The sequence below is a fragment of the Mustela erminea genome, chromosome 18 (genome assembly GCF_009829155.1).
Source record: "Mustela erminea isolate mMusErm1 chromosome 18, mMusErm1.Pri, whole genome shotgun sequence".
Taxonomy (NCBI): Eukaryota; Metazoa; Chordata; class Mammalia; order Carnivora; family Mustelidae; genus Mustela; species Mustela erminea.
The window spans coordinates 10,873,777-10,892,580 of record NC_045631.1 but is presented as its reverse complement, the minus strand read 5'-3'; the positions used below and the strand labels follow the sequence as shown (position 1 = coordinate 10,892,580).

The following is an 18,804-nucleotide window of genomic DNA, read 5'->3' as shown; positions in this document are numbered from 1 at the left end:
GGGGATCGATCCCAGGACCCTGGGACCATGACCTGAGCCGAAGGCAGAGGCTTTAACCCACTGAGCCACCCAGGCGCCCTCATTCTGTATTCTTATTTATAGGATTCAATTAATTATATGACCCAATTTTATTTATATGATTCAATTCACTGGATCTGTAGTAAAATTAATTTTGAGTGGGTTTTTGGTTATTTTTTCCACCCTGGTTTGAATAATTAGCCATGTCCTCTGATATCTCATTGCTGAGAAATATCATGGTAAAAACAAAAGGCTTGGTGTGTTCCTTAAAGATGTGTGGACCTGCTGCAGGTCCTGGAATTATGCTAATCCAGCAAATGCACAAGAACCAGAGGCAGGAAAGCCTTCAGCTGCTTTCCAGTCCCAGATCAAGGAACACAGTCTAGTGACTAGTGTGTGTGTGTGTGGTTTTTTTTAGGTGAAAATTGAGGTTTTATTTTATTTTTTTTAATAATTTATTTATTTTCGGAAAACCAGTATTCATTACACTGCCGCCTTCCGGGGGTGGTTCGGGCCCGCCCCCCACCCCCGGGGGCCTCAGAGCCTGGGCTCACGCGGGGCGCCCGCCGGCCTCCACCTCCCGCCGCCCGCCCTGGATGGATGGTTCTCCATCCGTTGGGCATCTGCTCTGACCCCGCTGTTCCCCGCTCCGTGTCTCTCCCCTCCGGCCCCCCCGCCGAGGCCTTGTGCCGGGTTTGGCCCCTCGCCTTCCCCGCCCCTGCTCTCCCCCCCCCCCCCCCCCCGACTTCGCGCGCCCTGCCAGCCCGTGTCCCGCTTCCCACTGCAGCCCCCTCGCCTCCTTTGGCGAGAGGGGCTTGGGTTCGCGGGTGCGGGGAGGGACGCGGTTGTGGGTAACAGGGAGCTTTGGGGTGCTTGGGAAGGGAGAGGGGTTCGGTCCGCCCCCGGCGGCTCTGGCGGGGGGGAAGGGATGGGGAGAGGGCGATGTCGGGTGTCGGCCTCGGAGGCCAGTGGCCGCGCCCGGCGGGACTGGGGGGGGCCTCCCCCGTCACGGGCCGGCAGCGTCTGGGTTTCCGCGCCCCGCGGGTTGGCCGCGGACGCAATCGGCGTCGAGGCGGGGTGGCCTGACCCCTCCCTTGGCCTCGCCTGGGACTGGACTTGGTTCTGACAAGCCTGCTCTCTCCTGCAGATGATCCTGAGAGACCTGTGTCGCTTCATGTTTGTCTACCTTGTTTTCTTGTTCGGGTTTTCCACAGGTAATGGGCTTGCTCAGGGCTGGTGGTGGGCAGAGAACCTGCTCACCTCAGCTTCCCGAGGACTCTGCAGGGGCAGGGTGGGGAGAGGCCCACTGGGGTATGTATCTGTAGCTGAGAGAGTTGGAAAATAAAGAACACAAGAAATGAGCAGGTGAACATGGAAATGTAATTCATAAAACATTGTAAGCAATTTTAGAGGTATAGCTGCATTTGGCTTCAATTTTTTTTTTACATTTTTACTTTTAATTTTTAAATTAATTAATTAAATTAATTAATTCAGTATGAGAGAGAGAAAGAAAGAGAGAAAGCAGGAGAGGAGCTGAGGGATTGGGGGAGAGAGAATCTTAATCAGCCTCCATCCCCAGGGCAGAGCCTGTCCGCAGAACCCTGAGATCATGACTTGAGCTAAAATCAGGAATTGGCACTTAACTGACTAAGCCACCCAGGTGCCCCTTTTTAAATTTTAATTTTGACATTATTTCGGATTTTCAGAGAACTTGTAAGAATAAGGTAAATAACTTTACTTATTACCCCGAATCCCCAAATTTTTCATTTAAAAATCACATTCTGCTACACACACACACACACACACATACACATGCACGCACACACACATATGTGCATGCACACCACCACCACCACCATACAAAAAAAATAGTAAGCTGCAGACACGATCAGCCCTTTACCACTGGATAAAGTCTGCATTTCCTAAAAACAAGAATATTTTTCTTACATAAAACAGTGTATAATGATCAAAATAAGGAAATAAAATACTGATACAGTGCTTCTAGCTAATCTACCAGCTTTATTCAGATTTTACCAATTGTCCTAATAATGTCCTTTACAGAAATGAAAATCCCAGATCATGTAGTTGTCAAGTCTCTTCAGTTTCTTTAATCTGGAGTGATCCCTCAGTCTTTCCTTGTCTTGTAACCTTAGCATTTTTAATGAATAAAGGCTGGTTTTTACAATGTCTCTCAGTTTGGGTTTGTTTGATGTTTCCTCACAATTAGATTCAGGTATGTATTTTTTTAAATCAGAATATCAAGGAAGTAATGTGTGTCTTCCTCAGTCCATTGTATCAGGAGTCCCACAATGTTCGTTTAGCCCGTTTCTAGTGATGTTAACTTTAATTACTTGGTTTTGATGGGTCTGCTAGATTACTGTCAAGTAATTATCTTTCGTTTTGGAATCAGTAAGAGTCAATAAGTAATTTGTGAGGAGATGCTTTGAGACTAGGTAAATATCCTGTTTCTCATCAAACTTAAAACAGATGATTCTCACTTGAATCACTTAATCCTAATAGTTGCCAGATGATGATTTTTTAACTCTGTCATTCCTCCTACATTTATTAGCTGGCGTTCTATTGTAGGGAGGAGCTTTCCATTCTTCTGCATTCATTTATTATTTACATCATCATGGCCTCACAGATTCTCTTCTGGTTTTTCTTTTTCTTTTTTTTTTTTTTTTGTTTCTTTTTCATGGATTCTCACTTTGTTAAATGGGTCATAATCTTAACTATTACCATCTATCTTGATGCTGAGATTGTCTGAGCAATCATCTTTGGGAGCCTCTCCAAGCTGGTTCCTGAGCTCTTGACACATCTACAGCATTTCTGGGCACCTGGTTCTGCTTTGATCCTCATCTGAGTCCTGCATTTACATGGCTCACATGCACACCGTCCCCTGTCCCCATCCCAGAGCCTGTTTTGGAATCTCTGTCTCAGAGTTATGGACAGTTTTGCCTGGGAGCTTTGACTGATAGGGATGGATGTGGGCTCCAGCACCTGGTCTGAAGGCCCTGGTCTCTCGGTACCCATGGGAAGGGATTTGGCCAAGTGGGTTCATGGCTACCAGCTATGCAGGAACCATGGGGCACAACTGTTATGAAAGTTGTCAGACTCCAGATTATTTTTCCCAAAGAAAGGTGTAGTGTGCTGCAAGAGGCTATTCTGCTCTGAGCTGCTTAGTCCCTATCATTCTGGAATGAGTTAGCTCTGGGTCACAGACTAAGGTACACAGGCAGACAGAGTGTGATTGAGAAGCTGGGTGTGGATTCAGAACTGATATGTAAAGTTAGGCAGGTTGTGTGCTGCACAAAGGTGACTATATTCACATTGTATATATAGATTTGCATATTTAACAGTTTTTTTTTCCCTAGAAGATGATGATAAAACTCTTAGTGTAACGAAACAGTATACAGTTGACCCTTGGACAACAGGGGGATTAGGAACACCAACTCCCTGCACAGCTAAAAATCTGCAAATAACTTTTGACTCCCCCAAAACTTTAATAATAGCCGACTGCTGATTGAAAGTCTTACCAATAACATAAACAGTTAACACATATTTCATATGTTATATATATATATATATATGTATATAACATGCTGTATTCTTATAATAAAGTAAGCTAGAGAAAAGAAAAAGTTATTAATAAAATCGTACAGAAAATACATTTACAGTACTATACTGTATTTATTGAGAAAAATCTGTGTATAAGTAGACTCATGAAGTTCCAATCCATGCTGTTCAAGGATCAGCTATACTACAACAGTTGGCTGATAGTTCTGAAGAAACAGGTGGTTTTCTGTGTTTAAGTTCATAAAGAAGTGTTCCATGGCCAAGCAGCATTCCTGCTGCAGACCCATCCTGGGATATGGGGTGTGTCTGTTGGTGGTTCTGTCTTGGCTTGCATTCAGCTGCACCTGTCCCCCCCCCGTGTCTTGTAGCGGTGGTGACGCTGATTGAGGATGGGAAGAATAACTTTGTGCCAGCTGAGTCCACATTGCACAGGTGGCGAGGGCCAGGCTGCCGGCCTCCTGACAGCTCCTACAACAGCCTTTACTCCACATGTCTGGAGCTTTTCAAGTTCACCATTGGTATGGGTGATCTGGAGTTCACAGAGAACTATGACTTCAAGGCTGTCTTCATCATCTTGTTGCTGGCCTACGTGATTCTCACCTATATTCTTCTGCTGAACATGCTCATCGCCCTCATGGGTGAGACTGTCAACAAGATTGCGCAGGAGAGCAAGAACATCTGGAAGCTACAGGTGGGTCAGTGGGTGGGCTGTGTCCAGCAGGAGGATGTCTGCTGCTCTCTTTGCTGCTTAGCACAGTTAGGTGTGTGACCCCTTGCAGGGTTTGGTGAAGGGCAGAGACCCCAGGAAGCCCTGGGGGATCAAGCAAGAGCATCTCCCCCAGTCGACTCCCTGCTGGCCCCTCCTTCTGGGGTTCCCTCCCAAGCATCACCAACTGGTGTTCACAGACACTGTGGTTAGACAGTCCCCAGGAGCAGGAGATGGAGGCCTCAGCCCCAGGGGGTGCCCACCTCACAAAAGCTTGGTCTAGGGTGGGCATCAGAGACCATACTTGGGGGGAACAGCTAGAATGGGGGGAGCTCTAATAGCTGCGTTTTTGAGGCACCTGATCCATATCTACTCTCCCGCCAAATAATAAACTGTCATTCTTATTAAGTAACATTGACTCTATACCAGGTATTGTTCTAAGTGTTTTACATGCTTTCATTTAATTCTCACAACAATGCTATCAAGTGGCTACGATTATCGTTCCCATTTTTGGATAAAGGCACTGAGGCATAGAGAAGTTGGGTATGTGTGACCAAGATAACTACAGATCTTCCTCAATTTACAATGGGGTTACCTTCCAATAAACCACCATAATTTAAATACGCATTTAATGCACCCAACCTACTGAACATCATAGCTTAGCCCAGCCTACCTTAAGTGCGCTTAGAGCACTTAACTTCAGCCTACAGTTAGGCAAAATAATCTAACACAAAGCCTATTTTATAATAAAATGTTGGATGTCTCATGAAATTTTTTGACTAATATAATAAAAGTGAGAAGTAGAATGGTTATATGGGTACAGAGTGGTTTTAAGTATACTGGTTGTTGACCCTTGTGATTGCGTGGCTGACTGGGAACTCCCAGCCTCACGAGAAAGGATTGTACTATACTTTGCTTGCCTGGGAAAAGATCCACGTCTAAAACTTGAAGTATGGTTTCTGCCAAATACATACTGCTTTTGTATCATTGTGAAGTTGAAAATCATTAAGTTGAACCATTGTAAGTCCAGATCTATCTGTAATAAGTAGCATAGTCAGTATTCGACCCAAGAAGCCCCATCCTGTGGCCCTGCTCTTAACTACTACACTCTCTGCCCCTTTGTGAGCACTTCAGGGAAGAGTCCGGGGCTGGACACTCTACCTCACTTATGGGAGGCCCTGCCCCAACTGGACCTGGCAGGCAGCAGCTGTCCCTGGGCAGGTCTGGGCTGGAGGGGCTGAGCTTGGAGTGTGCACCTGCCAAGCTACAAAAACAAGCTTGACGTAGAAGGCACTAGAGGTCCCATTCAGGGGCACTGGGACTGGGACTGGAGAGGCTGATCTTGGAAGCCCCACTGACAGCCAGGGGAAGCCCTGGGATAAGCCCTTTGCCCCTCTGTTGTCTGTGTGTTCTCACAGAGAGCTATCACCATCCTGGACACAGAGAAGAGCTTCCTTAAATGCATGAGGAAGGCCTTCTGCTCAGGCAAGCTGTTGCAAGTGGGGTACACACCTGATGGCAAGGATGACTACAGGTGGTATTTCAGGTAATGCCCAGGCAGGAAATCAAACTTCGGGAGCTCAGGGGCTTAGCTATAGATATCAGGGATCTACCCAGAGCCAGCTATGGGTACAGAGGACATTTTGGGGCTTTGTGGGCATAAGGGACTCATCTGGAGCCAGCTGTGGATACAGAAACCTGCCTCAGGGCTTCCTGGGACCAGTCATGAACATAGGGGACTCTCCCAAGGCCAGCTATCGGTAGGTATATGGGCTTCCCCAAGGCTCAGCTGTGGGCTGAGGAGACCTATAGGAAAATGAAGTGTCGAAAGGGGTCATCCAGTGATCAGGGTCAGAACCAGGAATCCAGCATTTAAAGTCCCTGGGCCTCATGATGTGGTCAGAGAACAGAGCTTTGGGGGTGGTATCCAAAAAGCAGGCCCCTCTCAGCCCTCCCGCCTACCAGCTATGTCTCCCCATCCTGGTCTATGGGCTTCTTGGGATTGGCCTGTGGTACTAAGCCCTCAGCCTGGGAAGCTAGGCATGGCTTTTAGGCCATAAGCTCCTAGCTCCCTTGTCTCCTTGCCCTACAGGGTGGATGAGGTCAACTGGACCACCTGGAACACCAATGTAGGTATCATCAATGAAGACCCAGGCAACTGTGAGGGCATCAAGCGCACCCTGAGCTTCTCCCTGCGGTCAGGCAGAGGTGAGGCATGAGGGAAGTATGCTGTGACAGGGAGGGAGCCTGATCTTGGGCAAGTGAAGCCTTGGGGTTCCTTGCTCCTTGAAAGCCTTCTTCACCCCACAGCCTGGATTCTGGAACAGCCCCAAGGGTCAAGCACCTGCATACGCTCTGTCACAGGCACTCTTTTGTACTCTCACGCATTCCCGCACAGCTGACTGTGCCACATGCCCATGCTCACCAGCTCTGCCAGTACCCTGCCCCAGGCATCTGTCCTCAAGTGCCCCAGCGGAAGCAGTTGATCCCACATACAGCCATCTGGGACAGCTGGCCTTGTGGGCTGCCCTGTCTCCTCTTCTCGATCCTCACACCCAGTGTCTATGTTCAGCTGTGTGACTCTTAGGGACACGAGCAGGTACAGGCAAAAACTCACCTTGCATGAACACAACCAGGCAGGCAGAGGAAGAATGGGAAGACTAAAGGGTATATATACCTTGAGCAGAAATGCTCTGCAGAAAGTCACTACCAGGAAAAAAAAAAGTCCTTTTAACAGTTAATGGTAAACATTTAATAGTACTTGTCAAATTATAGGTCTAATTGAGGACATTTATTTAAAAATGAAGCAAACGTGGTTTGTACTGAACAGATTTTGAGTTGTAATTGTGCACTCATTCTTCGTTTTTAGCTTTTAGAAAATTGTGGTAAAATATATGTAATAGAAAAGTTGCCATTTTAAACCATTTTTAAGTGTATAATTCATGGGTGTTAATTGTGTCCACAATGTAATGAAACCTTCACCACTTTCTATTTCCAGACCATTTTCATTATTTCAAACAGGGATAACCTCTGTTCTGCTTTCTGTCTCTGTCTCTTTTGTCTCTGTCTCTGTCTCTGTCTCTTTTGCCTGGAACACACCTTTTGTGTCTAGGTCAATAATATCCCATTGTAGGTATATACCACATTTTATTTACCCATTCATCTTTTCAATCAACATCAGGATTGTGTCCACTTTTTGGCTATTGTGACCATTGGTGGACATAATTCTGATTGACTTCTGGCTTTCAGGTGTTTTATTAATCAATTAATTAATAGAGAGGCAGAAAGGGGGTGTGGGGAAGAGGAAGAGAGAAAATCTTTTTTTTTTCAGGCTTCTCATGAATTTTTTAGTCTATTCTGTACAAAAATATGGCTTACAGTTTATTGCTGAAATGTAGGAACATGAAGATTCCCAGTCCATAGTTTTAAACCTAACAAGTATGAGAGAGAGAATCTTAAGCAGACTCCACACCCAGTGTGGATGTGGGGCTCAGTCTCATGACTCTGAGGTCAAGACCTGAGCTGAAATCAAGAGTCAGATGCTTCAGTTCTTTGGATAGAAATGAAACTGCTGGATCCTATGGTAATTCTGTGTTTAACTTTTTTAAGGAACTGCCAGAATGTTTTCTAAAGTGGCTGCGTTTCTGTACATTCCCACCAGCAAAACATGAGGGTTCCACATCCTCACCAACACTTGCTGTTTCGTGGGTTTTTGTTGTGGTGGTGGTGGTTGTAGCCATCCTAATGGATGTGCGGTTGTATCTTATTGTGGTTTTGATTTGCATTTCCCTAATGACTAATTATTTTGATATCTTTCCAAATGCTCATTTGTCATTATAGGTACTCTTTGGAGAAATGGTTATTCAAGCAATCTGCCCATTTAAAAATTTGTTTTGTTGTTGTTGAGTTATAGAAGTTCTTTATACATTTTGGATATTAATCCTTTGTCAGGTATACCATCTGCCAGTGTTTTCTTCGATTCTCTGAGTTGTCCTTTGATATAAAAGTGTTTTTTTTTTTTTGATGAAGCCCAGTTTATCTATTCTTTTCTTTTATTGCCTATTCTTTTGGTGTAATATGTAAGAAATTATTGCCAAATCCAATGTCTTGAAGATTTTTCCCTATTTTTTTTATAAGAGTTCTATAGTTTTAGTTCTCAACCATTTCCATGTTGATTTTTTTAATTGATTCATGATTTTCTTTTTTGCTATAAACCTTGGACTGTTTCCCAGAGTTGTGACAATATTGGTTCCAAAGTTTCTGTCTGTTTGTTTGTTTGTTTGTTTGTTTTTTGATATTTTTGTGGTGGTCTAGGTTTCGGGAACTACCTACTTTACCATTTTGCTGGTAATTCTTGAACAAAGAAATGAACCAGATGTTGACTGTTTGGGGTTTTTCTTTGGTAGGATGGGAGAAAGGGCACTATTTTCAGATCAGTTTGCCTGATAGAATGATACTGCATCTTTCATATTTGATATTGCTTCATAGATTCTTTTTTTATTTTATAAGCAAAATCAACTTTATTGAGATATGATTTACATACAGTAAAATGCACGCATTTTAAATGTATAGTTTGGTAAGTTTCAGGAAATATCTACTCAGGGAACCACCACCCACTCAACGTACAGAACATTTCCATCATGCCAGGAAGTACCCTAATGCCTCTTTGTAATCAGTTTTGACCTCCCCATCCCAGGTAACTACTTGTCTAATTTCTATCCCTGTCAATTAGTTTGATATCAGCTTTTGTTTACTTGAAAATGTGAATTTCATTCTCATGTTTGAAGGATATTTTCACTGGATACAGAATTCTGGGTTAACAGATTTTTTTTTTCCCTCTTTTTAAAAAAAAATTTCCAACATTAACTTTTTCTCCACTGTCTCTGGCCTCCATTGTTTCTGATGAGAAGTTGCTCATTATTTGCATTCCTGTATGTAATTTGTCTTTTTCTTTTTGGCTGCTTTCAAAATATTCTCTTCATCTTAGGTTTTCAGCAGTTTGAGTAAAACGTGCTTTGGTTTGTTTTTTTGGTTTATCCTGTTTAAAATTCACCTGCAATTCTTGGATCTGTACATCAGAGTCTCTACATATATTTTGCTTCATTGTCCCTATCTACTTTGGGGGGGACTCCAATAACATATATTTTATTTTATTTAACTTTATTTATTTGAGAGAGAAAGAGAGAGGAAAGGAGAGAGCAGGGGGAGGGACAAAAGGAGCAAGAGAAAGAGAACCTCAAGCAGACTCCCTGCTGAGTGCAGAGCCTGACACAGGACTCTATCCCAGGACCCCAAGATCATGACATGAGTTGAAATCAAGAGTCGGATGCTCAACCGTCTGAGCCATCCAGGTGCCCCACACCTGGGTCGTATTTTAATTTTTTAGATTTTATTTATTTATTTGACACACAGAGAGAGATCACAAGTAGGCAGAGAGGCAGGCACGGAGCCTGATGCAGGGCTCAATCCCAGGACCCTGAGACCATGACCTGAGCTGAAGGCAGAGGCTTAATCTACTGAGCCACCCAGGTATCTCATCCCTACATGTATTTTAGGTAGTTTGATATTGTCCCACAGGTTTCTGAGGCTTTATTTTTACTTGATTTTTTTTTTCTATTTCTCAAATTTGAGAATTTTATTGTTCTGTCTTCAAGTTCACTGATCCTATCCTCAGCCATCTGCAAACTATGATTAAGCTCATCCAGTGACTATTATATTTCAAGTATTATGCTATTTGGTTTTTGAGTTTCTATTTTTTTTTTTATGATTTTCATTTTTTCCTAAGATTCTCTACCTGGTCTGTCACCAAGATCCTATTTTCCCTTTTTTTTTTAAAATTTTTTTAACATATAAATAATAGTTAATTTAAATTCTCTGCCAACTACATCTGGGCCATCTTTTTTAAAAAAATATTTTATTTATTTATTTGACACAGAGAGAGAGAGAGAGAGATCACAAATAGGCAGAGCAGCAGGCAGAGAGAGAGGGGGAAGCAGGCTCCCTGCGGAGTACAGAGCCCGATGTGGGACTCGATCCCAGGACCCTGAGACCATGACCTGAGCTGAAGGCAGCGGCTTAACCCACTGAGCCACCCAGGTGCCCCCATCTGGGCCATCTTGGGGACAGTTTCCATTGACTGTTTTTTCTCCCTCCTTACTGTGAGTCACATTTCCCTGTCTCTTTGCATGTCTAGTAACTTTTAATTGTCAACTGGGCATTGTGGATAATATATTTTAGAGACCCCTGATTAAATTTTTGTTTTAGTTGGCAGTTCAATTATTGAGCGAATCACCCTGAACTTGTGCAGACTTAGTTTTAAACTTTATAATGATAGATCTGTGAAATGCCAAGGTATTTTCTAATTCCATCAAACTTGTGGGACTCAACCTCCAAACTGTTTCCACTGAAGTTCTTGCCAGGACTTGGTTTTAGGCTTTGTTAGGGTGGGTCTTGGGTACACCTTACTCTAGGGCATGTAGAGTAAGTAGGGCATTTCTGTGTTTTAACTTGATCCTCAGAGTAGAAAAAAGGTATTAAGGAGGTCTCCCCACTGAGTACTGCTCAGCTTCCAGTGTTTCTATCCCACTGTCAGCCCTATAGTGGCCCCTGCCTGGTAAGCCTTATGCAGTCTCACATTGTGCAAGTACACTCAAGCCTCCAGCCCAGAGACTTCTAGACCTCCACCATCACATCTCTCTTTTTCCTCTTCTTCTGTGCCCTGTCTCACAGATTCTAGCTGCTTCAGCTGTCCAAAACTCCAATCTCTTCTTCCTTAGTTCAGAGGTACTGCCATGGTCTGCTTAGACTCCAGCTCACTACACCACAGTCAGAGAAATTGTCCCTATGCAAACCATCAGGGAAATCATGGGGCTCAGTTTGTGGATTTCACTTTTTCTCAGCAACTGCAGTTTTCAGTCTGTATCCTATGCCTGAAAACATTTACTGCAAATATTTTTTCCTGCTTTATGGTTGTTTACAGCAGTGTGGGTAGCTCAGCACTACATACTCCATCAGGGTAGAAGTAGACATCTTTTTTATCAAGAGCTTTCTGCAATCCTGTGATTTTCACACTAGTTTCATTAGAGGCACTTCCTGTGTCATGCCATAGTACTTATTGATTATCTCTACAATTGTTATTGATCTAACTTTACCACAGAGCCATTCAAAGATGATTTTGCCTATAATTTGAGCAGTCTTCCAATATCAATCTTATTGACTTCATGAAACCTCCCATCTTTTAAAGATTTGCTGTTGTACTTTGTGGTTAACTTGCATTGTGTTTGCATGACATTGTTGGCTGTTTATAACATTGCACATTCACTGTGTATTAACAAAGATATTGTTGAAGTAGCAGAGATATACACATTCTTGTTACTTGGATTGGGGTAGGAGATGGTTAGAGGTTCTCTGATTTCACATTTATAATGAATTAGTGAATATTTCCTGAGGATTTTAATTTTTTTGTACAACTTTGTAGCAGTGTACACTTTAGTAATGAATAGTCATACAATTCAGATAACAAGGAACTTTCCTACCTACAAAGTGTATATGATTGGGAAGGGGCAAAGGAATACATGAGAGAAAGGCCAGGGAGGAAAGCAGTCAATAGCTGAGCTGGGGGGAACACTTGAGAGAGTCTTGGCATCAGGGCTGTGGGAAGTGGGCATGGGGAGCCCTGTGCCTCCTTTCAGGGCTAGGGCTGGGCCAAGCAGTCTCTGAGGCTGCATGTTGCCAACACTGAGCCAGCCAGAAGATTGTGTCTCAGTGAGACCTGGCCTATATCCCCATGAAGTCCTGCTTCAATGCCTGGGTTCTTATTTAGCAGGTGATGCTTGGGAGCAGGCCAACATCAGCCTGCAGGCCTGGGGTAAACACCAAGACCTGGAGAATTTGGCTGGAGTGGTCATGGTGGGCCTAGCTTCCCATGTTCCTGATGCCTTTGACATGTGGTCAGTGTTAGACACCAGCAGAGGAACCTGAATTACAGCCTGAGGGTAGGAGGTATAGAAGGTATAATCGAGGCTGGTTTTCTAGAGAGATTAGATCCAGGGTGGCCAACCAGAGGGCTTGGCTGTGGGAGGGGAACATGTACAGCTTTCCCTCTTGGTTGTCAGTTTGCCTAGGTGGCTGGGAAGATGGAGGGGCCTCGGGAGTGACAGCTGGATTCTCTTTAGGAGCTCCCTGTGCACACAGTAGAGCCCCATTTAAGACCTAATGTCACCATGTTTTCTTTGGCATTGTTCCCAATATGCTATGCTCTGGTGGGTACTGGTCCCCAGATCCTGATTCTCTGGCTGGTTCATCAGCCTACAGCTGACCTGATGTGGAGCCACCATGGGGCAGACCACAGTGTTGCTCTGTGGAGATCTGTCCTCCCTCCCAGGTGGGCAGGGAGGAGATGGAGACTGGGAAAGGCAAGCAATAGACTCTGATGAGGTCTCTGCAAGTCAGGGTGAGGGGAAGGAAGAGGATTTAGGATTTTCTGGAGTGGAAGAGGCTCCTTAAGCAGGCAAGGGAAGAGGAAATGGCAGCTATCCCTGTGTCTCAGGAAGGACCAAAATGTCTGGGTCTCCTTTACGAGAACTACAAGTTGGTAAGGCCAACAAATAAGTGTTTATTTCTGTGTGCTGCATCCAAGGCAGTAATGATGTTTTACCCTTTAGTTTCAGGAAGAAACTGGAAGAACTTTGCCCTGGTTCCCCTTTTAAGAGATGCAAGTTCAAGAGAAAGGCCCTCTGCTCAACCAGAGGAAGTTCATCTGAGACACTTTGCAGGGTCCCTCAAGCCAGAAGATGCTGAGGTCTTCAAGGATCCTGTTGCTTGAGGGGAAAAGTGAGGGACCCCTCTAGGGTACTCCTAACACTGTTGAGCCTCAGAATATCTCACTGTGGAGGGAACAACAGGGCCCTCTCAGCAGCCTGGCTTGGCCTGTGCCTGCCCAGGCACTTTCCTCCCCTGCTCTGCACAAGCTACGGGAAGCATTGTTGGGTGCATGGGGAGAGCTAGTCATCCAGCCTCACTGTCCCCAAGGGAGTCTTCCACCAGGAAACTATTTTGCTCTCATATTTTTACTAACTTTGTTAGGTATCATGAATGATGAATCTTGTGTGGACATATGTGATGCCATTGCTTTATTTTATATGACTAGGAGTGAATGTAAATGAGGCCCAGGAAAATACCTCTTGGAACAAAACAAAACATGTCCTTTGATGTAAACTGCTGCAGCTGTTCTCTGTGTTGTGTTTAATACCTCCTCCAAAACAGAGTGGGCTGAGGGGGGTGTCATTTATATCTCAGAGAAGGCGGGGGAAGGCTGGCCCTCTTTCCAGCTCTGCCAGAATCAGGTTTCGCTAGAGTGACTTCCTCGTTCTATGTGATACATCATGGCCCCCAAAACAGAACTCTTTTGCTGTCCAGATGAAAGTACAACACGAGTCTTAAAAGCATGTGGCAAGAATTTTTTCATGGTCTTCCATTTGTAGCAACTGTAGTCCTACTCCCCCGCAGTGGTCCTACTTCCACCTCCATGCATCCTGTCACTCATCACATAAATAAATAAATAAACAAACAAATATCACATCCAGTGTGAACTTTGTGCCATAGCTAGTTGGCTATGGGGTGTGTGTGTGTGTGCGTGTTGCTATTGAGGCTGGGACAGTTAGTAAGGTTACACAGCCAGTAAACAGCATTGCCTGGGTCTGACTCCAAAGCCTGGAACTTAACAGTGGCACAAGGCTATCTGGCAGAGAATAGAATGGGCTAGGGGCATTCCAGTCCCTCCCTGGGGAGCAGAGACGTGAGGGCTTTTTGCTTCCTGTTGTGGGCCTGGCACCCCTCTCTTTTCCTGGAGGCCTTCCTAGGAGATGTCATGTAGATGTCAGATATTTACAAGTTTCTGCAGATTAGATCAACTTTCAAACTTAACCCAAGCTGGAAGGAATCTTGTGGTTGTTCTTTTCTAAAATGAATGAGTAAACCCATGTTCTTTTTTTTTTAAGATTTTATTCATTTATTTAACAGAGAGAAAGATCACAAGTAGGCAGAGATTCAGGAAGAGAGAGAGGGAGAAGCAGGCTCCCCACTAAGTAGGGACCCCCCCAATGCGGGGCTCGATCCCAGGACTCTGAGATCATGACCTGAGCCGAAGGCAGAGGCTTTAACCCACTGAGCCACCCAAGTGCCCCTAAACCCATGTTCTTTAAAGGACACACATGTAATTAGCCCATTCTTTGCTCTTTTGTATCTGTCATTGTCTCTTTAGCTTCCTTTGTCCCCATGTCCCTCCCTCCAACACGTGGAGGCAGGAGGAGCCACAAACCAGAATCCAAGGTGGGGAGGCTGCTCAGCTCTCCTAGCCTGGGGTGAGCTGTGACCTGCCAGGACGCAGACAGCCTCTCTTGACCACAGTCTGGGGGGATCCGCTCAGGCCTGAGAGTGTTGATGGAGATCTGCCTGGCTCCCAGGCTTCCCTCCTTGTTCACTGCACGACGTGGAGTGTTTGCTGGGGCAGATCAAGGTGTTGGCCCATCCCTGCATGCACTCGTCCCACAGAGTGGGACAGAGTGGGACAGAGTCCCACTTCTCTTACTCCTCCTTCTTGAAGGGAGAGCTTGTGCACCTGCCACCAGGGTCTGATATCTGCAAGGCCTGGGAGGTGTGGGGAGGAGGTAAGGGTGTGCTTGACTCCTGTCTAGTACATACTTTGGGGGTGTTTTATAGTCCAGGGCAGAAGGTCTGGTGAGATGGGGGCCATGTAGGGTATGCTGGCAGATGTCTAGGGGCTGCCTAAAATTTGGGCCTCTGGGAAGCAGGCTTGGGGCAGGAAAGTGTAGAAGCTGCCCTTTCCCTCTCATTGCCACATCCCTTCCAGGCCCCAGGCTGCATCTGCCCTTGACATTTTGCTTCCCCAGAACAGCCAGTTTGGATGCTTCCTCCTGTCACTGTTGTCTTTTAATTTAAACTCCTGTTTCCTTCATGGTCACAGAAGGAGCTGAGGTCACAGAGGAAGGGTGGGCACAGCAGGGCCCATGGTTGCTCCAGGGAAAGAGGAGCTGGACTCTGGAGGCCAGTTGGTCTGTCCTCCTGGGTGCCCAGGCACTGGTGCAGCTGCGACCAAGCACTAGAAGTCAACCATGTGGCTGCCAGGGCTGAGCGGGCAATGCTGGCTTCTATGGGGCTCCAGGCTTGTCAGGAGGAGGCCGGACTCCTGGATCCACACTCCTGCCACTGTGCCATGTGGGCCCCAAACACAGGGTGGGGATCAAGCTCATCTGTGGCCCTGGCAAGTGTGGGCAGGGGATCCGCTGGCCAAGATGCTGCCTTTAGTTTGAGGTGCTGACTCGGTTGAGCTGGGGCACTTCCGTCCCTGACCACATGGGTACGAGCGTCTTCAACAGGGCCCTGCACCCCATAAAGCTGGACGGTGCAGCCTCCTGTGTTGAAAATGTCAGAGCTGACTCAGTGGCTTGTGGCCCGACTCACAGCTCCTGTCTGACACTCCACTGAGGCTGTGCACCATTCACCCAAGCTCGTCATGGTTCCTTGAATGTGCCAGGATCTTTTGCCTCCCAGTTCTGCTCCTGCTGCTCTCCCCATGTACAAGGTCCTCCCTCATTCCCAGCGTAGCCCCAATGCTCTCCCTTCCCTGAGCCCATCCCCCACTACCCCATGGGCCAGATTTCCTTCCTCCTCAATGACCCAAACCCTTTTTGTCCTTACAACTTGCTGAGTGGGGTTATGGTTCTTGCCTGAGCCTGTGTCCTGTGTGGCCCACAGTTTCTTGAGGGTGGAGACCACTTTCTCCAGTACTGAATCCTGTGCTGGTCCTTGCTTGCCTGCCTTGTATCCTACTGTGGGATCTCATGATGTGCTGCATTAAATGGGATTGAACGTAGGCCAGCTCAAGGGTCAGGAGCTGCTGTTTCCTTGTATTTGGGGTAGGAGCAGGGTCGGGGGTGGGTAGTGGCTCTGACAGCTGCGATCTGGTCCCTGATCTCACAAACAGCAAACTCGCTGCCGGGCACAGTGTGGGACTTTGGGTGGGGACAGGGGTCTTTTAGAGAGGTTCCAGCCTGGCCTTAGAGAAAAAGTGCCAACACCAGGCAAAATGTAAATGCTGAAATTTGACAACAGCCGCGTCCCTAGGGTTCTGAGGCCACGAGAAGTAGAGCTAAGAGGGACAAGGGGCTGATTCAGAAAGGGAAATTAATTGAGTATTAGAAGGAAGGCTATGATTGATCCAAGGTCAAGCTATCATGAGCGAGTTTCAGGCAATGTTTGTGGGAACTTCAGGACCACTTGATGTAAAACCACCAAAGCAGCCCACATTTGTTGGTCCTGAAGCCAGTTTTCCTGTCCCTTACTGGCATAGGTCCTGCTGCCCTATGGTCAGAAGACTGAGTCTGCCGCCGGCCTCTGCCCAAGCTGGAAGGTTGTGGTGATGAGGGATGGAGTGACTGGCCCCGGAGGGCAGCTGGGGAAATCCCTGCTGCGTCAGTCATGGGCGCCCTCCCTGTCAGCAAGACTTCCTGCTCCCTCCCAATCCTGTCTGCCCAAGGGGACAGGTGTGCGATTCCTGAGTGACAAGAGACAGTCAGGGCTGCCCCAGCCTCGCTCCGCCCCCTTCACAGCCTTGGCCTGCTTGAGGAGGGAGGGTGTAGAATATTCCCCAACATCTGGCCTGGAGGCGGTGGCCCAGGTGGTTGCTGGGGGAGGGGACTGGGATGACAAAACCAGTCAGAATTAATGACTGTTGCTGTTTATTGAGTTCTTTCTGTCCTCTGGGTCTTGTTGAAGTCCATTCTATGTGTTTTCTCAAATAATTCTGCAAGGCAGATTGATTGATTGATTTAAGGTTTTTTTTTTTTTTAAGATTTTTATTTATTTGTCAGGGAGAGGGAGTGAGAGTACAAGTGGGGGGAGTGGCAGGCAGAGGGAGCAGGCTCTTCACTGAGCAGGGACCCTGATGTGGGACTTAATCCCAGGACGCTGGGATCACGACCTGAGCCAAAGGCAGACGCTTCACTGACTGAGCCACCCAGGTGTCCCTGCAAAGTGGATTTATTATGCACATTTCACAGACAGGAAATGGGAGAAATGACTTGCTAAAGATCATAGAGCCAGAGAAGGGTGAGGTTGTCTGACACCAAGGTGTGAAGTGAATAGTTTCTGGTGGTAAGAGGTGTTTTGTTTTGTCTTTAAAGATTTTACTTATTTATTTGAGAGAGAGAGAATGAAAGAGGGAGAGAGTGAGACAACGTGGGGCGGTGGGTGGGGAGGGCAGGGCCAGAGGGAGAAGCAGACTTCCTGCTCAGCAGAGAGCCTGATGTGGGACTTGATCCTTAACCAACTGAGCCACCCAGGTGCTGGTAGTCTTTGAATGGGGACTTTCTTTGTCTCTAAAAGGATCTGATCCCAGACTTTGAAGGACAGATACCAAGCTTTGGTCCTGGCTACCCTGGGATCAACCGAGCCAGTGCTCAGCTGTGGCCTTTCCTCCCAGGGTTCAGGGCAGAGCCCTTGACCATTCATGAGGCTCTCCCACCAACGTGTTCTCTTTGACTCTTCACAGCATCCTTGGAAAGTAGTTGTAATTCCCATTTCCCAGTTGGGGAAACTGAGGCCCGTAATGGGAAGCATCAACTATAAGAGAGAAAAGAGTTGGGACCAAAACTTTGGCCTTGGCACCTGTTGCCTCCCCTGCCTTCTCCTAGGCTGGGCTGCTGTGTGGGTGTGGGGTGACTCAGGCAGGGCGTGTGGGTGGGCAGGCGCTGCAGCTACGGCTGGTGGGTGTGGCCTGCCTGACGCCTAGGGCGGGTGGCCCAGCCAGTTCTGCCTCTGACGCCTCATTTCAACCCTCTCTCTGCCTAGGATGAGTGCCTCCCTCCACCTCAGCCGCAGTCCCTCCAGGGGTCCCTGGGCCCAGGACATGCGGTGATCTCAGAGCAAAGGCAGCCACCATCACCCAGACCTCATCAGGGGAGTCCTCACCACACATGGCAGCCAGCGCTCTCCAAGGTCCTAGGGGACCCTGGAGTGAGAACCCAAGGGGTCCTTTAGGTCGCATCTGCCCTTTGCTGACAGGCCTTGGGAGAGGGGTTGGGAAGAAGCTTGGATTTCTAGCAGGAGAAACAAAGTGAGGTGTGAGCTCTTGGCCTGGGGAGTAAGTGCAGAGCCCAGGTTCTGATGGACCCAAGAAACTTCCCTGAGGTTTGGAGATCTTTGGAGGGGGAAGGGCTCACAACCACCTAGAGGCAAAGGTGAGGCTCTTGTCACCACTAGTGGGCCCCGGGATGTGGCTCTTCAGTGCAGGAAAGTAAGGGGGGCGTTCAGGATGAGATGAGGTAGCCCAGAGCTTGAGAGAGACAAGGCCCAGGCACCTCACAGAGGGGGAGCCCACAGCTCCAGGGGTTCCCTGTGGGCCCCAGGCCTGGCCTGTCTCCCGGGAAAGGCCGTTCAGTCAGTATCACGGCTTGGGAGCACTTCTCCAGTGAGGAAGGCCAAAC

At 46.9% G+C, this 18,804-nt stretch overlaps 1 protein-coding gene across 1 annotated transcript; it reads left to right on the top strand.

The window, feature by feature from the left end:
- Nucleotides 1–1,095: 1,095 nt before the first annotated feature.
- Nucleotides 1,096–5,850, top strand: LOC116577934 (transient receptor potential cation channel subfamily V member 1-like). Its single transcript, XM_032321722.1, has 3 exons — nt 1,096–1,232; nt 3,963–4,285; nt 5,719–5,850. The coding sequence occupies exons 1-3, from the start codon at nt 1,166–1,168 to the stop codon at nt 5,848–5,850; spliced, it is 522 nt and encodes a 173-aa protein (XP_032177613.1). The 5' UTR covers nt 1,096–1,165.
- The last annotated feature ends 12,954 nt before the right edge of the window (nt 5,851–18,804 follow it).